Source organism: Macaca nemestrina, chromosome 14, assembly GCF_043159975.1.
Source record: "Macaca nemestrina isolate mMacNem1 chromosome 14, mMacNem.hap1, whole genome shotgun sequence".
Classification (NCBI taxonomy): Eukaryota; Metazoa; Chordata; class Mammalia; order Primates; family Cercopithecidae; genus Macaca; species Macaca nemestrina.
The window spans coordinates 25,290,962-25,311,676 of NC_092138.1; the positions used below are offsets into that span (position 1 = coordinate 25,290,962).

Consider the following 20,715-nt stretch of genomic DNA (forward strand, 5'->3'; position numbering starts at 1 on the left):
TGCCTCAGCCTCTTGAGTAGCTGGGATTACAGGCACCCACCACCTCACCCGGCTAATTTTTATATTTTTAATAGAGATCGGTTTCACCATCTTGGCCAGGCTGGTCTCGAACTCCCGACCTCAGGTGATCTGCCCGCCTTGGCCTCCCAAAGTACTGGGATTATAGGCATGAGCTGGGTTTTTTGTTTGTTTGTTTGCTTGTTTTTTGAGACAGAGTCTCCTTCTGTTGCCCAGGCTGGAGTGCAGTGGGACAATCTCGGCTCACTGCAACCTCCGCCTCTCAGGTTCCAGCAATTCTGCTGCCTCAGCCTTCCCAGTAGCTGGGATTACAAGCACCTGTCATCTTGTCCAGGTAATTTTTGTATTTTTATTAGAGACGGGGTTTCACCATGTTGGCCAGGCTGGTCTCAAACTCCTGACCTCAGGTGATCCACCCGCCCTGGCCTCCCAAAGTGCTGGGATTACAGGCATAAGCCACCACACCCAGCCTAAGCAATTCTTTTATGTCTAGAGCCTCAAACTCTCTGAACTAGAAAATCTGTGGAAAGAATAATTACAGATATATCAAGATATTTCCCTCTCTTCTTTGTTCCCTTGTATACCTTCCCTCAATTCTACATTTCATTTAAATATTTTGTTTTTCAATAAGGATAATAAATTAAGGGTGAAGATGTCTTTGCCCTTAAACATTTTGTTAGCCCTGTCTCAAGAGAAAGAAAGAAAGAAAAATTGAAATCGGGAAAAATAAAAATCCATTTCTCAAAGGTAACTTAATCTGTTATCTGTTAATTAAACTTATAACTTCAGTTGGTAAAATTCACCTTGAAATATATTTGATGGAAGTGAATCCTTTGAAGGATTCCTTCAAAGGAATTTAGTTCCTACTGAGCAGGAGACGTAGCTTTTCTTTTCTGTGTTCCTAGTATTACAAAAACACTATAGGGTCCAGAGCTCAAAACAAAATCTAAACAAGAGCAACATAATTTTAAATCGAGGCATGCAATACCATATCATAGAGATCAGTTTTTTTGGCAATAGATTATTTCAGTTGTTAAGCTATTGTCCCAACTTCAAACACACCCTCCTACACATTAACGTTGTGGTGCTGGGGCTGGTATTTTGTGAGTCATATTTCTGCTTTGTTAGTGGGGTCAATATAGACTCTGACAACAGGGGATACTGAAGAGGATCTCCATCTTTCCTGTGGCTTCCTCTCTGCTTCCTATTTGCTTTGAGGGGTGACACTTCCTCCTTAGCATCACTTCTTCACTCCTGGAGCTGAGCATCCTTGCCGTACTGCAAGTGAATCCCTATTACCAATCTGCTACAAGCTAGCAGAACCAGCTTCATCACCTCTCCCATAGAAACCAACGCCACAGAGCATCAGCCCCTCTGCAGAGGCTGAGTTTTAGCTCCTGGGTTTTAGCATCTGATAGCAGCCACTACAAGTGAAATAAAACACCCAGGCTACAGTGTTTTCATTTTAACCCTTTCCATTGTTCCTCCAGCCCTTGGGATGGTAGCTGCTTCCAGTAGTTACCATCACCATGATACTTTATCTTTTTACCTTTTCTGTAGTCTAATTAACATTATTTATACATCCTAACAATTCACTTATTAAATTCTCTCTGTTCAATTAACTGTTGAAGTTTCTCCCCTCACTAGATACGGACCAATAACAAAAATTGTAATCCAGTTTAGTATTACTCAGAAAAACAATTTATTTTTCACTAAGCTCATGACTAGACACAGTAGAAATAAGGCAAAAGCTGCTTTTTAAAGTTCTAGCTGAGGAACAGGACATATCCACAGTTGTATAGTTTACCCTACAAAATGACTTTCAATCTCCTTTCTTTGCCACCAATCTATAGTTTTTAATCGTGCTATGAGTACTGAAACAAAAATTCATATTAACCCTTTAAAATAACACTTCCTACCGACAGTTTGTTTTTTGGACAATCCAAACATTTTGCTTAGAAGAATCATCATGGTTCAAGAGAACCAGGGAAGTACACTCTTCTAAGATACATCTCTGATAAGCATTGAGTTGTTTCTATTTAATTATTTGGTGTTTATCATATGAAAGCCTATGATGCTGTGCAGCCACGGCATAAAATATCTCAGGATTTTTTTTTACTGCATCTATATCCACAGGTTTTTTTTATTTGCCAATTAGAATGATAAGTGAGTTAGTTTGTCTTAGGAGGTAAAGATGTGTTTTAATTAAAATGATTATAATTGTTTCCATGCAAACATAGAAATAACTCTAAATTACATAGCAGTTTTACTGAAATATTTTCAGAAACTAGCAAAAATAAAATAAAATAGATGGCAAGAAATTATCAGTAATAAAGTCAATTAGAAAAAATCTTTATGATTAATACTTTAATTGCTTGATATGTTAAGCCTTTAACTTGCCAACCATTTCAAAATAATTCATATTTACATATAGTTACCTTAAAGTTTTACATTACTGAACTTCCATTAAGAATCACCTGTAAAACAGCATCTCTAATCCAACATCATCAAAGAATGAAAGAATTACCTATCTGATGTGTGGATTTGCCAAGTAACTAAATCTACATGCCAACTTTCGGAAACCCTTTAATAGAAACAATTCTAACACTAATCAGTTTATAAGTTCAGCTTGTCCAAATTTCAAGTCCTTTAAAAATCATATGAAATGTCTTTAATAATCCCTTTTCTAATTATGCCTATGGGAACAGTTTCGCTTCTCTGAGACTCCAAGCTACTTTGTTTGTATTTTGCTGGGACACATAGAATGTCATATGTCATAATAATTTGTATCTAAGTGGCCTGTCCCTTACTATATTATGGACTTTTGAAGATTGCAAGATTGCAGGCAATTACATGCTCATATCCAAGTATCCCAAAGATATTAGTAAATTATGCCGCACAAAAGTAGAGGTGGGTAAATAATTTATTGAATAAACATATGTGTACAAAACTTTTCTGGATAGCTCAGGGTTATCATCGTAAACCCAGTGCTCAAAGTACACTAAAATAGAACAACGACCTCTGAGATTATTATGGTATAGAAAGACAATTATTTCGGTACTAAATGATCCCAGATTGCTATATCTTTTACGTCTCTGTTGTTAATTGTTTATTTCACCAGGAGGATCATGCTGTGTTACAGGGTGCAGTTGCTGACACGTAAGATACCCTCAAATATGAAGGTAATTAAAATACTTTTCTAACCAGCATTACAGGAAACCTACTTTTCTAGAATCTCTCAAAGAAAGGGCTAATCATATTAAAAGGCATAGGCATGCCTCATCTAAATTTTCAGGCTAATCTGTGCAAGAATGGTTTTCTATCTTAAGTTTGATATATTTAAACAACAGTTGTTAGGAAGAAGAAGGCATAATATGCTGAATTTCTCACTGCTATGAATATATTACTTATTCACTTAAAACTGGGTCAGGAAAAGCCTGTAATATTACTGGAAATACTCCAAAATGTCTAACAAGGCAGTGTTTTTTTAACTGCCTCCAAAGATAGTTAGCATTACAACCTTGGTTTTAGTTGGTTTCAAATGTTGTGTCAATGCAAGGGAAATTCCCTGAAGCATTACTTGAATATTTAAATTAAAAAGGCCTTGAATTAATTAACCCAAATAAATGTGCCCTGATTTGCCTACTAATCTTTCTCAAAAATATTATCTAAGATTTTCTTTTTTAAAAAAAGATAGATGCTTATCTTCAAAATGAACAATAGAAAATGGACTCTAAAACAGAGAACAGAACTATCAATAATCACAACTAATTTCTGATACTATTTATAATAGATGCGCAAATTGTCGCAGTAAAAATACAATTTGCAAAACCTATGGAGACAGTTTGGTTATGTGGAAGAGTGGGAGGTAAGGGATCTTGATTCTCAAGATCAAAATGAAAGTGAGACCAGCTAGGGAGAGACACTGTCATAGCCACAGGATCCAGTTGCTTCACATGGCCCCATTTCCTAGAGATTGAGCAGTTGCCATGAGGGCTGTCAGCAGACCAAGACAGCAGAGGAATTCCTGCCCAACTCATCTTTTTAAAAGGATTTTTTTGAGGCACAAATAAAGAAGAAAAGCAAATTTTGGAACACAACCTATATCATGCATACATCAATTAGTGATGTTTTCTCAATGAAATACCGCTGTTGGAAAGCATAAGCTTTGCTAAATAGGAACTATTACTACATAATAATGGAACTAACAATCGTAGTAATACGTGGGACTTAAAATTGTGTTGCATTTTATTTTTGAAAGGAATAAAGCGTGAAGAAACTTTAAAAGCAGATATAAATTAAAAATACTAGAGACAAAATTTAAAAGCAAGTTTTGTCTTGGTATTCAGAAGGGAGAAAGGAGAAGATGGGGAAGAAGAGGAGGAAAACTAAGACGTGAAGTAGATGACGTTATTCTTATTCTAAAAGGAACCATCGTCTGTTAATGCTAAGCTTCTCTACTTGACAAATTTTTCATACAGTTGTTTTTAATGACGATCATTTATAAAGAACAATACAATAGTTAGAGCTATTGAGTACAAAAGTGTGTCATCTTGGAAGGACACCTTAGAAATGTCCTCTTGCTTTAAAGTCTTAGGAGTGTTTGGAGGAGATTCTACCACCCGATGGTGATTCACATGGCCCTATTACCTGTGGGTTGTGGAACAGGTTGACTGTTCTCTTGCATTCGAGGTTTTCTCTTATTAGAGGTGTTTTACATGCACACTTTTCCTACCTGCCTGCTATCTGCAAATTTCCAAAAAGCAAAGACAAGAAAAGTATTTTCTTGGATTTTTCCTAAACAGCATTTAATGTATTATTCTACACAAAGTCGGCATTCACTAAAATGTTTTCCTGGTGGAACTGAAAGATAACTGAGTTGTATTAAAAATAAAATGACAACCCAAATCCTCTGTAATAGGGGCCAGCACACTTTCTTTCTGTAAAGGGCCAAATAGTTAATATTTTAAGCCTTGAGTAAGATATACAACTCTGTCCCATATTCATCTTTGCTTTTTATTAATGACCCTTTAAAGCTGTAAAAACCACTCTTAGCTCTTGGGCTGGATTTAGCCATAATTTTCCAAACCCTGCTCTGTAAGATAAAGTGATGTGTGCTCACTGTTTAAGAGTTTCTACTTAACCTAGATATGCATACAATTAGTGGGATAATTTTAAAATCTTTAAATTAACTGTAATATGTCAATGACCTATGATAATTCAGATCCTTCATAAGAGAATTTCTTATGGTCCATTTTTAATATACATTCATTTTAAAATTATATTTTAACTATTAAAATACATTTAATTGAGTAGAATAAAAGAGCATCATCAGATTAAGGCTGTCTTTCGAAAAGTAGTTTTAATTACCAATTTTAAGGTCAAAGAGTATCTAAAAGGAGTGATCTTCTTCAACACTGGAGCTTTTGAAAGGATATCAGAACTAACTTACGCTCCTCTCTTTAGCCTCCTCCTCCTCTCTTTTTCTCTTGCCTTCCTTGTTTCTTCATCCTCTGGTTCAGGTTCTGGGTCATCCTCATTGATAACATCTCTGGTCCGTTTCCTCTTTGGTCTCAAGCTCTCTCTTCGAGGTAGTTTACCTTCCTCCTCCTCTTCCTCTTCACCTAAACATAGCAGTTGATTCAATGAGTGATGTCAGAAAGTGCTTCCTCCCACTACCAAGCTTATTCTTAGTTTTTAATAACTATTATTACACATCTGACACCATAATCTAGCAATTCTCCACATCATGATGAGAGGCATCATGGCATACATACTTCACAGCCCGTCATTTAAATAAATGTATCTAGATTTCCATTTCCATTGTGATTCATCGACTCAAATAGGTGAATGTGGATTCCCAAATTTTAATAAGTTTTTGAAGAAGTTCTAGTCTTCATTTACTTGAGTAACTAAACAGCTTGGTGGTTAATATCATACCATGACCTCTAAGACCAAATAAGTCCAAGTTTAGAGATTACCATTCCATTATGCAATTGTTGAGTGATTACCCAGTTCATATTTATTACTATTTCTATCTTAGAACAAAGAAGAGGAACGTTAAAGAGGTGCTACAAACTAGAATAATTTTGGAGAAATTCATTCAACCCTTGAGGTTCCTCCCAATTTAAATTTTCTTCATTATTGATTCTAAATATTTTTCTCCTTTTTGTAAATATTTTTGTTCTTTTCTTTAAAAAAAAGTAGCATACACATTTGCTTGATCATTTATTTCTTATGAATAGAAATAGGTAACTTATAAATTTAATGTAAAATTGAGAATAATGACAGCATTATTTTGTTTTATCATCAATTAACAATGAAAGACTCATGTGTTCATAACTTTTTAGGATGCTTCCAGGTAAAGAATAGAGATATAATTACGATAAAAGATAAAATTTCCTTCACAAAGTTTATAACATAATATTACTACTTCAGTTTCATTTCTATTGCTCCTAACTTCTTCTAACATTTAGCATAAACTATTGTAAAAAATTAAATATTACAGTTATCATTATTCTCTTAAATAGAGGCTACCATGGAGAAAAAATTATATTTCAATGAAAACTATGAATTATCTACAGTATGCCTTTCTGTGTTGTCTGATTCTGATTTTATGAGAACTATATGACAACTTTGAAAATTATACATAACCATATAAAGCAATATAAAACACTTTTTATCTGTAGACATACAAATGAACTCTTTCCAATGGAGAGACAAGCCCCCTTTCAAAAAACAACTTTGCCTTCATTTGTACAATCATTTCAATATTTATTATCTATAAATGTATCTATTCTTTGGACTTTCCTTTGAACTGATTATAGCATCTCACAAGTTGTTTTATTAGATAAATATGTTCTTTTCACATACGTGTGAGTCATCCTTTTTTTTTCAAAATTATCTTTAATTACCACTTGTTAGAACTTTTTTATTGATATTTCAGGTATAAGACTTAAATATTACCTATATTACTAAATGTCAGGTAGCAGAGAGAGAGGAACAGAATAACTTTCCTTTTTTTTTTTTCTTTTTTTTTGAGACACAATTTTGCTCTGTCACCCAGGCTGGAGTGCAATAGCACAATCTCAGCTCACTGCAACCTCCAGCTCCAGAGTTCAAACAATTATCCTGTGTCAGCCTCCTGAGTAGCTAGGACTATAGGTGCAAGCCATCAAGCCCAGCTAATTTTTTGTATTTTTAGTAGAGATGGGGTTTCACCATGTTGGCCAGAATGGTCTTGAATTCCTTGCCTCAAGTCATTCACTTGCCTTGGCCTCCCAAAGTGCTGGGATTACAGGCTTGAGACACCGCGCCCGACCTGTAATAACTTTTCTAACTGGGCTTGGAAAACTGTATATATTCTGTCATCCGAATCAAGAATGAGTTTCTGTTTGTTTAATTTTGTGGCAAATGTATGTTATTTGAACCCCATCGTGGCATTCGGAATATTTACCCAGCTTTTATTAGCCACATTGGTCACTAATTAAAGAAAGGACAAAAACTTGACAGGAGGTGAGAAACAATTCACCCACGAAAAACTCACAAACCCAAGCAGCTACTAGGTGCTCTGAATTTTAGTGTTTTTTGTATTAAAACGAAACTACTGGGATGACGTCAACAAGATGAGAGAATAGGAAGCCCTGGACTCTCCTTTCCTCCACAGACGTTCAACCACAATGTGGAGATAAGCTCCCTTCGTGAGAAATTCGGAAACTAGTTGAAAGGTACCTGTACCCTAGATGAACACAGAATCAGCTAAGTAGCTGGTAGAAAAATCTGACACACCCTCATACCACAGTCCCTCTCTGCTAACACAACTCCATACAATTGGGAAGAACCCACCATCTCCTAGTTTCTCCCTGGGGAGGGGAGAAAACAACTGAACCATGTGTCCAACATTCGGATTTTTCTGGGGGTTCCCAAAGGACTGGTTTCTGTCTTGCCAGAATCTGAGTACTGACAGGAAAAGACCTCTGGTTGGGAACCAATGAGAGCAAAGATAGCCATTTGAATAGTATGCCTCACTCACAGTAGCCCCTCCCCCAACTTAGCACAGAGTAACCAGATGATAAACACCAAATCTGCACCTCTCTGGGGAGAAACAGTTGGATAGTGTAACCAACACTCCCTCCAACTTTTGGAAAGGATGACTGGACTGGCTTCTGTCCCACTTGTCTCCTAGAGCACTAATAGGACCCATTATATTCTAGATGGTCCAGGGCCACGGAGAACAAAGGTGACGTTTTGAACTAGTTTGTACTCATTCACCAGAGCTCCTTTCCCCACCCAGTTCAGCATGACATACTTGGCAAGAATTCCAGTTCTTGACTTGCCCCTGAAATGGGAAAGAAAAGACTGAAATATATACCCAATGTTCAGACTTTTCAGGAGGCTGCCTAAGGGAATGGCCAGTCTCAGAGCATGGACAGGACCCAGCATACTGTTGATGCCTGGGGGCCACCGGAAACAAAAAAAAGAACTCAGGACATGCTGCTTCCCCAGAAGGCACATGTTATGACAGAAGAATACTGGAGGGAACAAGAGATTATGAATTCTTAAAAAGAAAAAGGTCAGCTGAAAAATCCCTCTTATTGAGGGATTTTGTGTGTCCTCCCTAGACACACAAGTCCAGAGAGGATGCATACACACGAAATGTTTGAGAGGCCCAAGAATCTCTGGCCTGCCTCATTGGTGAAAGTCTTCTCCTGTACAAGGCTGGTCCTTCTCCTGAAGGCTGGGAAAGGAATCTGTTTTTTCTAATATATGGATGCCAAAACAAACAAAAATAATCAAGAAAAATAAAGAAATGGGAAAACATGCCCCAAACAAGAGAAGAAGATAAAGCTCCAGAAACAAGCCCTAATATAATGGAGATATATTAATTACTTAACAGACTATTAAAATTAACTCATAAAGATGCTCAACAAATTCAGAAGAAAAATGCACGAACAAAGTGAGAATTTCAACATAGAAATAAAAATATAAAAATAACCAGAGATAAATATTGAAGAATACAAGACAATAACTTAACACAATAACTGAAGAATACAGTAACAAAAATTCACTACAGAGGTCCAACAGCAGACTCAATCAAGCAAAAGAAAAAATTACCAAATTGAAAAATAGGATGTTTGAAATAGTTAGCAGAGCAAAACCATAAAAAGAATAAGAAAAAGTGAAGAAAGTTTTATGAGGTTTCAACAAGCAGACCAATATATACACTATGGGAGTTCTGAAGGACAATAAAAGAAAGAAAAGGACACAAAGACTATTCAAAGAAAGTAATAGACAAAATCTTCCCAAATCTGGGGAAGGAAATGGACCTTCAGATTCTGAAGCCCACAGATCCTACATTATATGAACCCAAATAAATCCACATCAAGACATATTATACCTAAATTGCCAGAAGTCAAAGATAAAGACAGAATTTTGAAAGAAACAGAAAAGCAACTTGTCATGTACAAGGAAACCTTCATAAGACTATCAGTGATTTCTTAGCAGAAACTATGCAGGCCAGAAGAAAGTAGGATGATATTTTCAAAGTGCTGAAAAGAAAAAACCTGCCAACAAAGAATACTATGCTCAGCAAGTCTGTCCTTTATAAATGAAGGATAAATAAAGACTCTCAGACAAACAAAACCTAAGTTAATCACCCCTAGACTTTTCTTAGAAGTAATGCTAAAGGAAGTTCTTCAAGTTGAAATGAGAGGACACTAAAGAGCAAGACAAAATCACATGAAAATATAAAACTCTCTGGTAAAGGTAAATATATAGACAAATACAGGATACTATAATACTTTAATGACAGTGTATTGATAACTTTTAATTTTATTTTAAAAGTTCAAAAGTATTAAAAGTAGCTATAAAAATATGTTAATGAATGCATAATATAAAAATATATAAATCAAGACATCAATAACACTAAGTGTCAGGGAAAGTAAAAGTGTAGAGTTTTAGTATGCAATTGAGGTTAAATTGTTTTCTGCCTAAAATAGGACTTTTATAATTATAAGATGTTGAACTTAAGTCCCATGGTAACCACAATAAAATTTCTATAGAAGATACACAAAAGAAAAAAAGAAAGGAATCAAAGTGTATCGCTGTAATAAAAATCAATAAAATATAAAAAAGAATAGCATGAGATAAAAAAGGGACAAAAGAGCTTTAAAACATAAAACAATGAACAAAAAGGCAAAAGTAAATCTTGCTCTGTCAGTAATAACTTTAAATTTAAGTGGATTGAACTTCCCAATCAAAAGACGTAAAGTGGCTGAATGAATTAAAAAACAAACCAAAGAAAAGAAACAAGGTCCAACTATATGCTAACTACAAAAGACTCACTTTAGATTTAAGGACACGCACAGGGTGAAAGTGAAGGAATGGAAAATGATATGCCATGCAAATGGTAGCTAAAAAAGAACAGGGGTGGCTATACTTATATTGGGCAAAATAAACTTTTAGTATAAATCTGCCATAAGCAACAAATAAGGGCATTATATAGTAATAAAAGGGTCAATTTACCAGGAAGATATCACAATTATAAGTATATATGCATCCAACATCAAAAGCACCTAAATATATAAAGTAAACATTAACCAAACTCAGGAGAGAAAACATACAGCAATATAATTATAGTAGGAAACTTCAATACCCTACATTACATTCCATAATGGATAGAACATCTAGACAGAAAATCAATAAGAAAACAGCAGACATGAACAACATTATAGATCAAATAGACTTAGCAGACATACACAGAACATTCTACCCAATAGCAGCAGAATAAACATTCTCCTCAAATGCATAAAACCTAAAAATACTACTCTAACATTCCCTCTGCCTGTCTGTGTAAAAATTGGTCATCAAGAAATCATTCGCCCTACCTTGTTTGAGTGTAGATCATAAGACCCTCATTCCAAAGAGGGTCCTGTCCCACACCCAGAAGAAAGAAATGCTTGCTTAGAGAGGCCAAGAAGAATCTAGGCAGACAGGCCTTGTTGCATTTCCCCACTCAGTGTGTAAACATTAGATTATACCCTTTTTGTCCAATCATATTTCTATACTGCTGTCCATACTTTGTTGAACCTAAGCATTAAAATGAAAAATTTTCTCTATCTTTGGGTCTTCATCCTAAGGCTTTAATGAATACATGTTCCAAGACATTATATGCCTTTTCTCCTATTAATATGCCTTTTGCTTGTTGATTTTTCAGCGAACATTCAAGGGACCACGGTCTTGGCCCCTACAACGCCAACTGGATGGAATCTAGAGTGGGGATTCTGTTTGCTGAACTTGATTCCTTCTGTAAGACCATCAAAAGTTATCCACACACACTTCTGCTTATATGTGGTAGCTCAAGTCCACAAGATAAGAGGATAAATTCCTTGAATTTACGGGTATTCCATAGGAAACATATCCCAAGTGGGCCCATCACCACTTACTTGAGCTTTCCTCTGTCTCGTCTTCTTTTTCCTCCACTTTGATTTGTACTGTTGAGGAAAGAAAACAGTACAGCAATTATTTAAATGCCTGTACAATTGTTAGTAAGTAGTTTTTACTTTTATTGTTTTTATCATAACATTTTTGTGCAGTTAATACAATTTTTCCATAAACTTGTGAAAATGAGCACGATTTATTAAAGATATACAGCTACAGCATCTTATACAATGCCATGCAAAGATTTTTCTATTTCATAATCTTCAGGGATTTGCAAAACATAACTGTTATAAGCTCCATTCAAAGTTATAAGTTATCAGCTCAATTCAAAATAACTTCAACCAAAATGAATTCTGTATTGCAATAGGTAGAGTTGGGGTTTGTTGGGTTATTTTATTTCACGAGAAATTGAATTGTTAATAAAGCTATATCCACATGCCCATACCAATTAGGTTAATAACCAAATTAACTACCTAAAACTAGAGAATAATTTATTTCAACCTTTTTTACCAAGTATGAAAAAGTCTTTAGAAAAATGCTTAAAGCCAGATCTTTTCTGTTTCAATTATTTTTATAGGTATTATATTAATATAGCCTAAATTTCCCAATATGTGATTCCCTTTGGCAATATGGAGATAGGTGATTTTACAGTTCTTTCCAAGACAAAGGACCCTTTTTCTGTTGATTCCTCACCCCATATAGCATCTTGTTTTTAGCTTTGCTTCATTTTTATAAAGACATATAAAAGTTTTACAAAATTTTTAATGCTACAGTAATATGAAAAATATGTTTACTGGCAAATTTTTTTCTTGTCAACTTAATGTTCATTCACCACAGGTTTCTTGCCTTAGAAAAATTAGAATATTTGTTAAAAACCAAAGTCTATCAATTTGCTTATAAAACATGAATTTTATCATATTTTTATTTAAGGTGGAATGGCATTTGTCCAAAAAAGCAAAGATGACAAACAATGTTGCTGTGAACAGATGAAACAACCTCTGGTTTTGTTTCTGTTCACTCACTGTCAAAGGTTATTATTCAGAACTTGACAGGCATATTGAAAAGGCAACACATACCAAGAGTGTAAATTCCATTCACAAAGAAGATTATTGTAAAAGCACTTTTTGCCTTTAAACAGCATCTGGGTAAAAAAATTTAGGATATGCAAAAATGTTATCACTCAACATCAGCCACAGAATGTGAAAATAAATGTTCTTTTGTTCAGAGTGAACATATGCCTTCTGTTGCTGGCTGCAACTGAATCTACACAGGACAAAGATCTTTATGTCACTACTGAGAGTTTGCAATAATGAAGGCAGACACTTCTAAGGAGATATTCCACATTCTACAATAGGTCATGGTCTTTTATTTGCAATTAATGTCACCACTAAGCTTCTTCAGTCAAAGAAGGATTCTGTAGGAAAGAATTTTAATGATATAAGATTAGCATTGGAGCAGGGTCTTATCAGCTATATATAAAGAAGAAACAGCTGAGGACAAATAGCAAATGCTGACCCACAGCCTACTTTGCAATATGCATAGCCAAAGCAAATTTTTAAAACATTTGCACAATGTATTAGGCTGATTTCTGATGATTATTTCACTAGAATGTGATAATATAAAGTCAAATAAAATAGAAAAATCTACTAAATGAACAAAAATATAAGCAAATCTTTAGGAAGGATTATATACTAAATAAAAAGAGCAGAATAAGGTATCCCAAGCCGAAGAGATAAGCAACAACTCAGTTTCCTCTAATAACCAAGGGAGAGAAAAAGCAGGACTAGAATCATGAATCATCTTCTCTGGCACAGAAAGAATAGTTATAAATAACCATTAAATAAAACTTAAAAGTCCATAAGGGAAGACATTCCCTGTGATGGCAAGTAGAGAACTAAAACACAGCCATGATTTCCTAGTGATGCAATGAAGAAAGCTGCAGAAATGACCCATTCCCTCCTCTTGAGTTGGTTTTCCAATAGTGATTCTGGTCTGTGCCTGATCGTCTCCACGTTCTCCTTAGGTGCCTTCTTTGCTTAACAGCATTCCTTTGTCTGATCATGGAACAGTCATTTTTTTATAGTCATTGTGATAATTCTTGTTTTGTCCTTGATTCAAACCCTCAGCAAAGGCGTCATCAGCATTAAGAAGTAAATAGAAGCACTATGACCAGGAGATTTAAGACACTATCAAGATCCTGAGACCCAGCTCGATTTTAATGGAACATTATTTGGCCTGAAAAGTAACTATCAGCACTGGCCTATATCTCCTTCAACCTCAAGCAATGCTAAAGAACCATGTTAAGAACCCCCTCCAAGACAAAAACCTGTGCAAAGAGATAACTCAGAATATTTGAATGGGAGCTACAAACCATCTTCCCTTTCTCAGACAATCTCTGAGGTGGCCTGTTGCCATTGCTTCTCCCAGCAGTCCCTAGTACCTTATTCCCAATCATGTGATCTCTTCATGCCTTAGTTGCTCCCCAATGCCTATTGATCATGCACTTTAAAAATAACCTTCTCTCCTAGAGAGTGATGGGAGGATAGTGAAGGAAGAGGAGGGGAAGTCTGTCAAAATGTTGGAGGCAGCAAGCAAAACTGCATTGAAGTATGTGTAGTTAAAAGAGGAATATGCAATAGGAGCAGATGAACTCCTAGGCAACCCAGATCCTCATTTCATGCAGATAGACTCAGTAATTAAAAACAGTAAAAAGAAACAACAGCAAAATGTCACATTTCAGAGGCATCGGAGTCGTTCAGAAAAGTGGATATTGTTCTGGGGCTTCTTTTTGAATCTATGAAACTGAAAGTAGTCTATGTTTCTTCAGGATAACACAGTGACCACGTGGCCAGAAAAGTTGAATGGCATTGCCTTTTTCTCTGACCCACATTTACCTCTTGAAGCAATGTTTGTAGCTCCAAGCTATTATTTTGGAAACTGAAAATTCACTTATTGAATTACCGTTTATTGTGTGATCACAAAGGAATACAGAGAAAATGCTCTTGAATAGGGGTTGGTAAACAGTAAAAGAAAATACCACTGCCTTTAATGAGTCTTACTATTTGATGCAAAAGAATGACTTTATAGGCCAGGCACAGTGGCTCATGCCTGTAATCTCAGCACTTTGGGAGGCCGAGGTGGGCAGATCACTTGAGGTCAAGAGTTCAAGACCAGCCTGGACAACTAGGTGAAACCCTGCCTCTACTACAAATACAAAAATTAGCTGGGCGTGGTGGTGTGTGCCTACAATTGCAGCTACTCAGGAGGCTGAGTCAGGAGAATCACTTGAACCCAGGAGGCAGAGGTTGCAGTGAGCTGAGATTATGCCACTGCACTCCAGCCTGGGCCACAAAGTGAGACTCCTTCTTAAAAAAAAAAAAAAAAAAAAAAAAAGACTTTATAACAAGTTTCAAGATTAGGTATGTGTATCTTATTCAGTCTACTTGAGCTACAACAGCAATGTATTATTTAGCTTTTTTGTGTTTCTTCTCAGGATTCTTTTTTGTGTATGAGAAATGTCAACATTGACCCTTCTCATAAAAATTGCATGTCTTTTACCTTAGACTAAACTTTCTTGACAGGGATGTTAATCAATGACATGACAGGCATAAATGAACCCATGTCATCCCTGTGGGATGTGAGAGAAATAGAGAAATCAAGGATAACCACGGGTACTTTGCTTGAGCACCTGAAGAATGGAACGGCAGGAAAAGAAGATGGAAGACTGTAGGGAGAATAGCTTAGGTAGGAGCTGTTGAAGTTCAGGAGTTTAATCAGACCCATTGGATTTCAGGTGCCATCTAGACATCCAAGCATGACATTAAGTAGACAGTTGAATATTTGAGCCTGGAGTTCAGAAGAAAGGTCTGGACTGGAAATATGAATCAGGGAATCATCAACATATACATTGTATTTAAAACCATAAGACCAGATGAGATAACAAAGAAAATGAGTGTAAACAAAACAGAAAAAGGAGACTCAAAATGGTGAGGAACAGGAGAAGAACAAACTGAAGAGACTAAAAATGAACAATCAGCTCTTAAGTAGAAGGAAAGTCGGAGATTGCAGATGGCGGAAGATGTGCATCAGAGATGTATCGTAAGTTGCTAAGTACATTGAGGACTGAAAATTGACCACTGGATCTGACAATGTAGAGATATTGATGATCTTCATCTTCCAGGCATAGGTTTAGTGCAGTTGTGTGGGCAAAAAGCTGAATTCAAGTGGCTTTATGAGCTGATGGGCAATGAGTAAGAGGATACAGCTATTTTCACTAGATAGAATGTTCTTATATGCTGATAAGAAAGACCTAATGAGAATTGAGAAATTGAAGATGTAGGCTATGAAATGAACCAGCTATAATGTAAAGCAAACAACATGAATTAGATTATTAATTCCTCAGTTTTATTTCTGCTTTTGGTTTATCCCTGGGCTGTGACTCTCTGACTGATACATTGTTAAAAGACTGAACAACTTACTAATATACCACCTCTTGCTTATATTTGAGTCCACTATAGGAATTCAAAAGTATGGAACTAAAAGATGGGGTAGGGGAGGGATTGCATTTGGAGTTATACCTGATGTAAATGACGAGTTGATGGGTGCTGACGAGTTGATGGGTGCAGCACGCCAACATGGCACAAGTATACATATGTAACAAACCTGCACGTTATGCACATGTACCCTAGAACTTAAAGTATAATAATAAAAAAAAAAAAAGAAAAGAAAATGTGGCACATATACACCATGGAATACCATGCAGCCATAAAAAAGGATGAGTTCATGTCCTTTGTAGGGACATGGATGAAGCTGGAAACCATCATTCTCAGCAAACTATCCCAAGGACAGAAAACCAAACACCGCATGTTCTCACTCACAGATGGGAATTGAACAATGAGAACACTTGGACAAAGGGAGAGGAACATCACACACAGGGGCCTGTTGTGGGGTCAGGGGAGTGGGGAGGAATAGCATTAGGAGACATTCCTAATGTAAATAACGAGTTAATGGGTGCAACACACCAACATGGCACATGTATACATATGTAACAAACCTGCACACTGTGCATATGTACCCTAGAACTTAAAGTATAATAAAAAAATACATTTATTAATTAAAAAAAAAAAAAGATGGGGTAGGCAGAAGACAAGAAAGAAAAAGAATGAGAGGAGAAAGGAGAGAAACAGAAAGAGAAGTAAAAGAATAAATATGGGGTGAGAATTACAGTAAATGATAATGGAAAATAATAAATATAAAGCAAAATTTTGCATTTTTGTCTTGCTACATATGATAAATATTTTTAATATATTTACATATTATGTGTAACCTCACGTTAACTAAAGTCAGACCACCTTCAGCTATCTGTACTATTAATACTTTGCTTTAACAAGAATTTGAAAGTGAAAAGATAGAAAATGTGAATAAAATAATTTTTTTAAGATACTGTATTCCAAACTGAAATTTGTCATATTCTATAAGGAAATTATGAGCCCCTTAACAAAAACATGAAATCTCTCTTCTCAGGGGGAAAAAAAAAAGAGAGAAGAGGGAAAAGAGACCAGCGAAACTATAAAAAATAAGCTATGATATTAAAACATCTCTTTAAAAGGCAGCATTCTTATGAATACACACTGTGTAATATTATACTCTGAAAATTCTAGGTATAAGGTCATTCAGTTGCCCCTCAAATTACTAATTTCTGATTAGAGCAATAAGAATGATGGGGATGCATATTTTGATATGAAGAAAATTATACATGTATATGTATGTATATGCATATAAGGTAGGCCAAGAACAGCACGTAGATATTTTGCTTTTCTTAAAACCAATAAAAAGTAAATCAATCCAAATTTTAAAAGGAATGGGTAAAGTTGGCCCTAAAGAAGACTAAAGAAGAATTGCCCAACAATGAGCCACTTGGATGCTAGATTGGGTCACCGAATCATATTCAGGCATCATCTCCATAAAGAGAATGGCCCATGATATGGTTCAAATTTGTGTGCCTGCCAAAATCTCATGTCTAATTGTAATCTCCAGTGTTGGAAGAGGTGCCTGATGGGAGATGACTGGATCATGGGCACAGACTTTCCCTTTGCTGTGCTTGGAATAGTGAGTTCTCACAAGATCTTGTTGTTTAAGTGTGTAGCACCTTCCCCTTCTCTCTTCCTCCTGCTCCGGCCATGTAGGAGGTGCCTCCTTCCTCAACTTTGCCTTCTGCCATGATTGTAAGTTTCTCCAGGCCGCCATGAGGGGGCTGGATAGCAGAAAGCAGCCATGATTGCTTTTTTTTTTTTTTTTTTTTTTTTTTTTTTTTTTTTTTTTTTTTGAGACGGAGTCTCGCTCTGTCCCCCAGGCTGGAGTGCAGTGGCGCGATCTCGGCTCACTGCAAGCTCCGCCTCCCGGGTTTACGCCATTCTCCTGCCTCAGCCTCCTGAGTAGCTGGGACTACAGGCGCCCGCCACCTCGCCCGGCTAGTTTTTTTCTATTTTTTAATAGAGACGGGGTTTCACCGTGTTAGCCAGGATGGTCTCGATTTCCTGACCTCGTGATCCGCCCGTCTCGGCCTCCCAAAGTGCTGGGATTACAGGCTTGAGCCACCACGCCCGGCGCAGCCATGCTTTCTGTACAGGCTGCAGAACCATGAGCCAATTAAACCTAGTTTCTTTACAGGTTACCCTGTCTCAGGTAGTTCTTTATAGCACTGCAAAAATGGACTAATACCGCCCAACTCTCTGAATTTATGATAACACTATTGGTGGTTGTGAAGTAGGGAACAGAAGCTACTGTCTACAAAACTGAATAAAAATAAAGGGATGCAATTCTTCTTACTCTAGAATAAAATATACCCAAGATTATTAAATCTCGCTCAGGTTAACAAAGCAGCTCCCTTTATTTTTGCTACTTCTAGGTCAAGACAAAAAGAAGCTTGTGCCATTTGTTTATAACAATCCCAAGTCCTTCAAATAATGGAATTAAACATATCTCAAAAGCCATTGAATGAACAGAATATTTAGTTCTTATATAAATCAAATACCTTAATAAACCTGTAAGCTATAAGACATTTAAAAACTTATCAGGAGTGAGAAACACAGAATGAGATCATCACACTTAAATATCATCAAAGTATCTGGGGACAAGATTTAATGAGACAGACCTAGGCTGATATTTCTTCTGTGTGTACCAGTATCTTATCTTCCTTAAGATCAGTTTTGTGAAAACCAGAGGGCACAGACATTCAAAAACACCCTACTGGAAACTTGTGTAACAAATGCCCCCAAAACTGGTCATATTTTCAAACATTATAATATCTTGGAGCTACTAAATAGTTATTTTCAATCTCTGTGGTTTCAAAATTACAAAGAGAATAATAGGTTTGGTTTTTGGTAGGACTCACCAATCCAAAAGAGGGAGGCAGGCAAAAATTGCAACTGTTATAATAGCTGTCACTCTTCAATGTTTGTCCTTCTAGATTACATTCATTTTTTGAGACTCTTTGGGCCCTCAGAGGCAGAAAACAAATAGCTGCTGATGTCTGCTTTATTAAAAACACAATATAAAATAGTTGATAAATACAATATAGTTGATAAATAGAACAGGATGAAGCCTACGGAGAAACACATTTTACTCCGAGGTCACAGAGAGAGGACACTAACTCTGAGGCGAACAGAAAGAATAAAAATAGAAAATCTACTCAAAATAAAGATCCCCATTCTATCCTTTTACAATGGAAATAAATCTTTTTTATATACGTAAGAAGGAGGGGAAAGGGATGCACACCAATTTTTTTGCACGTTTTCCTTCTGCTTTTATTGTACATGAAATTATAATTAAACACAGGCTGAGTGAAGTGGGTTGCTGGTATGTTTCCAGATTCTACCACCCCTGAGCTGGAAGAGCAAATATGAAATGTGAAGCCTGGTTCTGCAAATGGCAAATTACATGCTGGAGTATTTGTGAGAAACTGCAATTAGGTATTTCACGACACCATCAGTCTACAGAAAGAACAAAAACAGCTCTTACTCTATGTGGTTTGGAGGGTTGGCCTTTTCAAAAAAAAACTATACATATTCAATAAATAAATAGCTATTTACAAAAACATTTAGAGCCCTCTGTGGTTATGAAAAAGTAAGTGGTGAGTCTTGCATTTTCTTTGCATTTAGATTGTTTGAGGGAGGGAACATTTCTTATTTAACCATGCTGTCATAATATATATTCAGAGTGTATGCTTTCACATTGCAATTACCACCGTAAAGGGCAACCACTGTAAATAAGTGTTGTAAAATGAAATACATTATCTTGTATGAGGCTTTCTGGTTAAAAATCTTTGCTAGTAATAGGATACCAAAATAACAACCAGATGAAGATACAAATGTGCATTAAAACCTCTTAGCAGCTAGGCTTATATCCTTGGATTATTTAGGACAAAAAGGAATCTTTCTGTCCTCCACAGCCTTTTTGCAATATTCCAACTCAAGAAGAAGAATGGTTGTCAGGGTTCATGGATAAGCAAACAAAATGAAACAAACAAAAAACACTAAAGAATTGTGAAAGAACTGAAAGAAGAGGATTGTTCCTAAGGCATAAAGAGGCATAAAAGGCTGGCTGAACTCTGTACACATCTTTACCCTTCCTTTGTAGCACTGCTTTTGTTCACATTAGAGATGCTAATTATTGCTCATTAGCATACATTAGCAAATGTTAATGAGTGTCTTCTGAAGAACAAAAGGCAGTGGGGGCAGGGTAGAGTCAGGATGAAGGCTTAGCAGTGAGGGAAGGGCTACAACAGAAGAGAGACAAAGAGAAAAAGGAAGTGAGAGCAATATAGGATTTAGATTCAGAGTTTCCTAAAATTTGGAGGATCTGTCTTCCTGACAAAATAGTAATAGCACCAAGAAAAATGAAACAATTTACTTCATTTTTTAAATAAAAATAGTAAAAGCAAGTCATTAACGAGAATAAATCCATTTTTTTTCCTGCTCTTTAGCTGTTAGGAGAAAATCACACTTCATAGGACTTGCTACCTAGCCAGGAATATGAGTTAACAGTCATCACTTAATGAAAAATAATTCTGAATTCTAGTTATTCTCAATTCATCCTAACTTTTTCTCTCACAGACTCAACTTGCAATACTCAGAAAGACTAAACCTATATATAATTTGTGTATGGCCTGTAATATAATTAAAATAATTCACATAGACTGTGGTACACATATTAATTTATATCCTAGAGGAAGCTAGTTAATATTTGAATACTCCAGTT

At 36.0% G+C, this 20,715-nt stretch overlaps 1 protein-coding gene across 1 annotated transcript in view; it reads right to left on the reverse strand.

Annotated features, from left to right (window-relative positions):
• LOC105498954 (transmembrane channel like 1) overlaps positions 1-20,715 on the reverse strand; it is a 170,081-nt gene that overhangs the window by 136,323 nt on the left and 13,043 nt on the right. The window contains exons 2-4 of the mRNA XM_071077413.1: positions 12,534-12,598; positions 11,463-11,510; positions 5,471-5,642 (exon numbers count right to left, since the gene is read on the reverse strand). Coding sequence (XP_070933514.1) covers positions 5,471-5,642; positions 11,463-11,510; positions 12,534-12,598 — 285 coding nt within the window. The remainder of the gene's footprint in view (positions 1-5,470; positions 5,643-11,462; positions 11,511-12,533; positions 12,599-20,715) is intronic.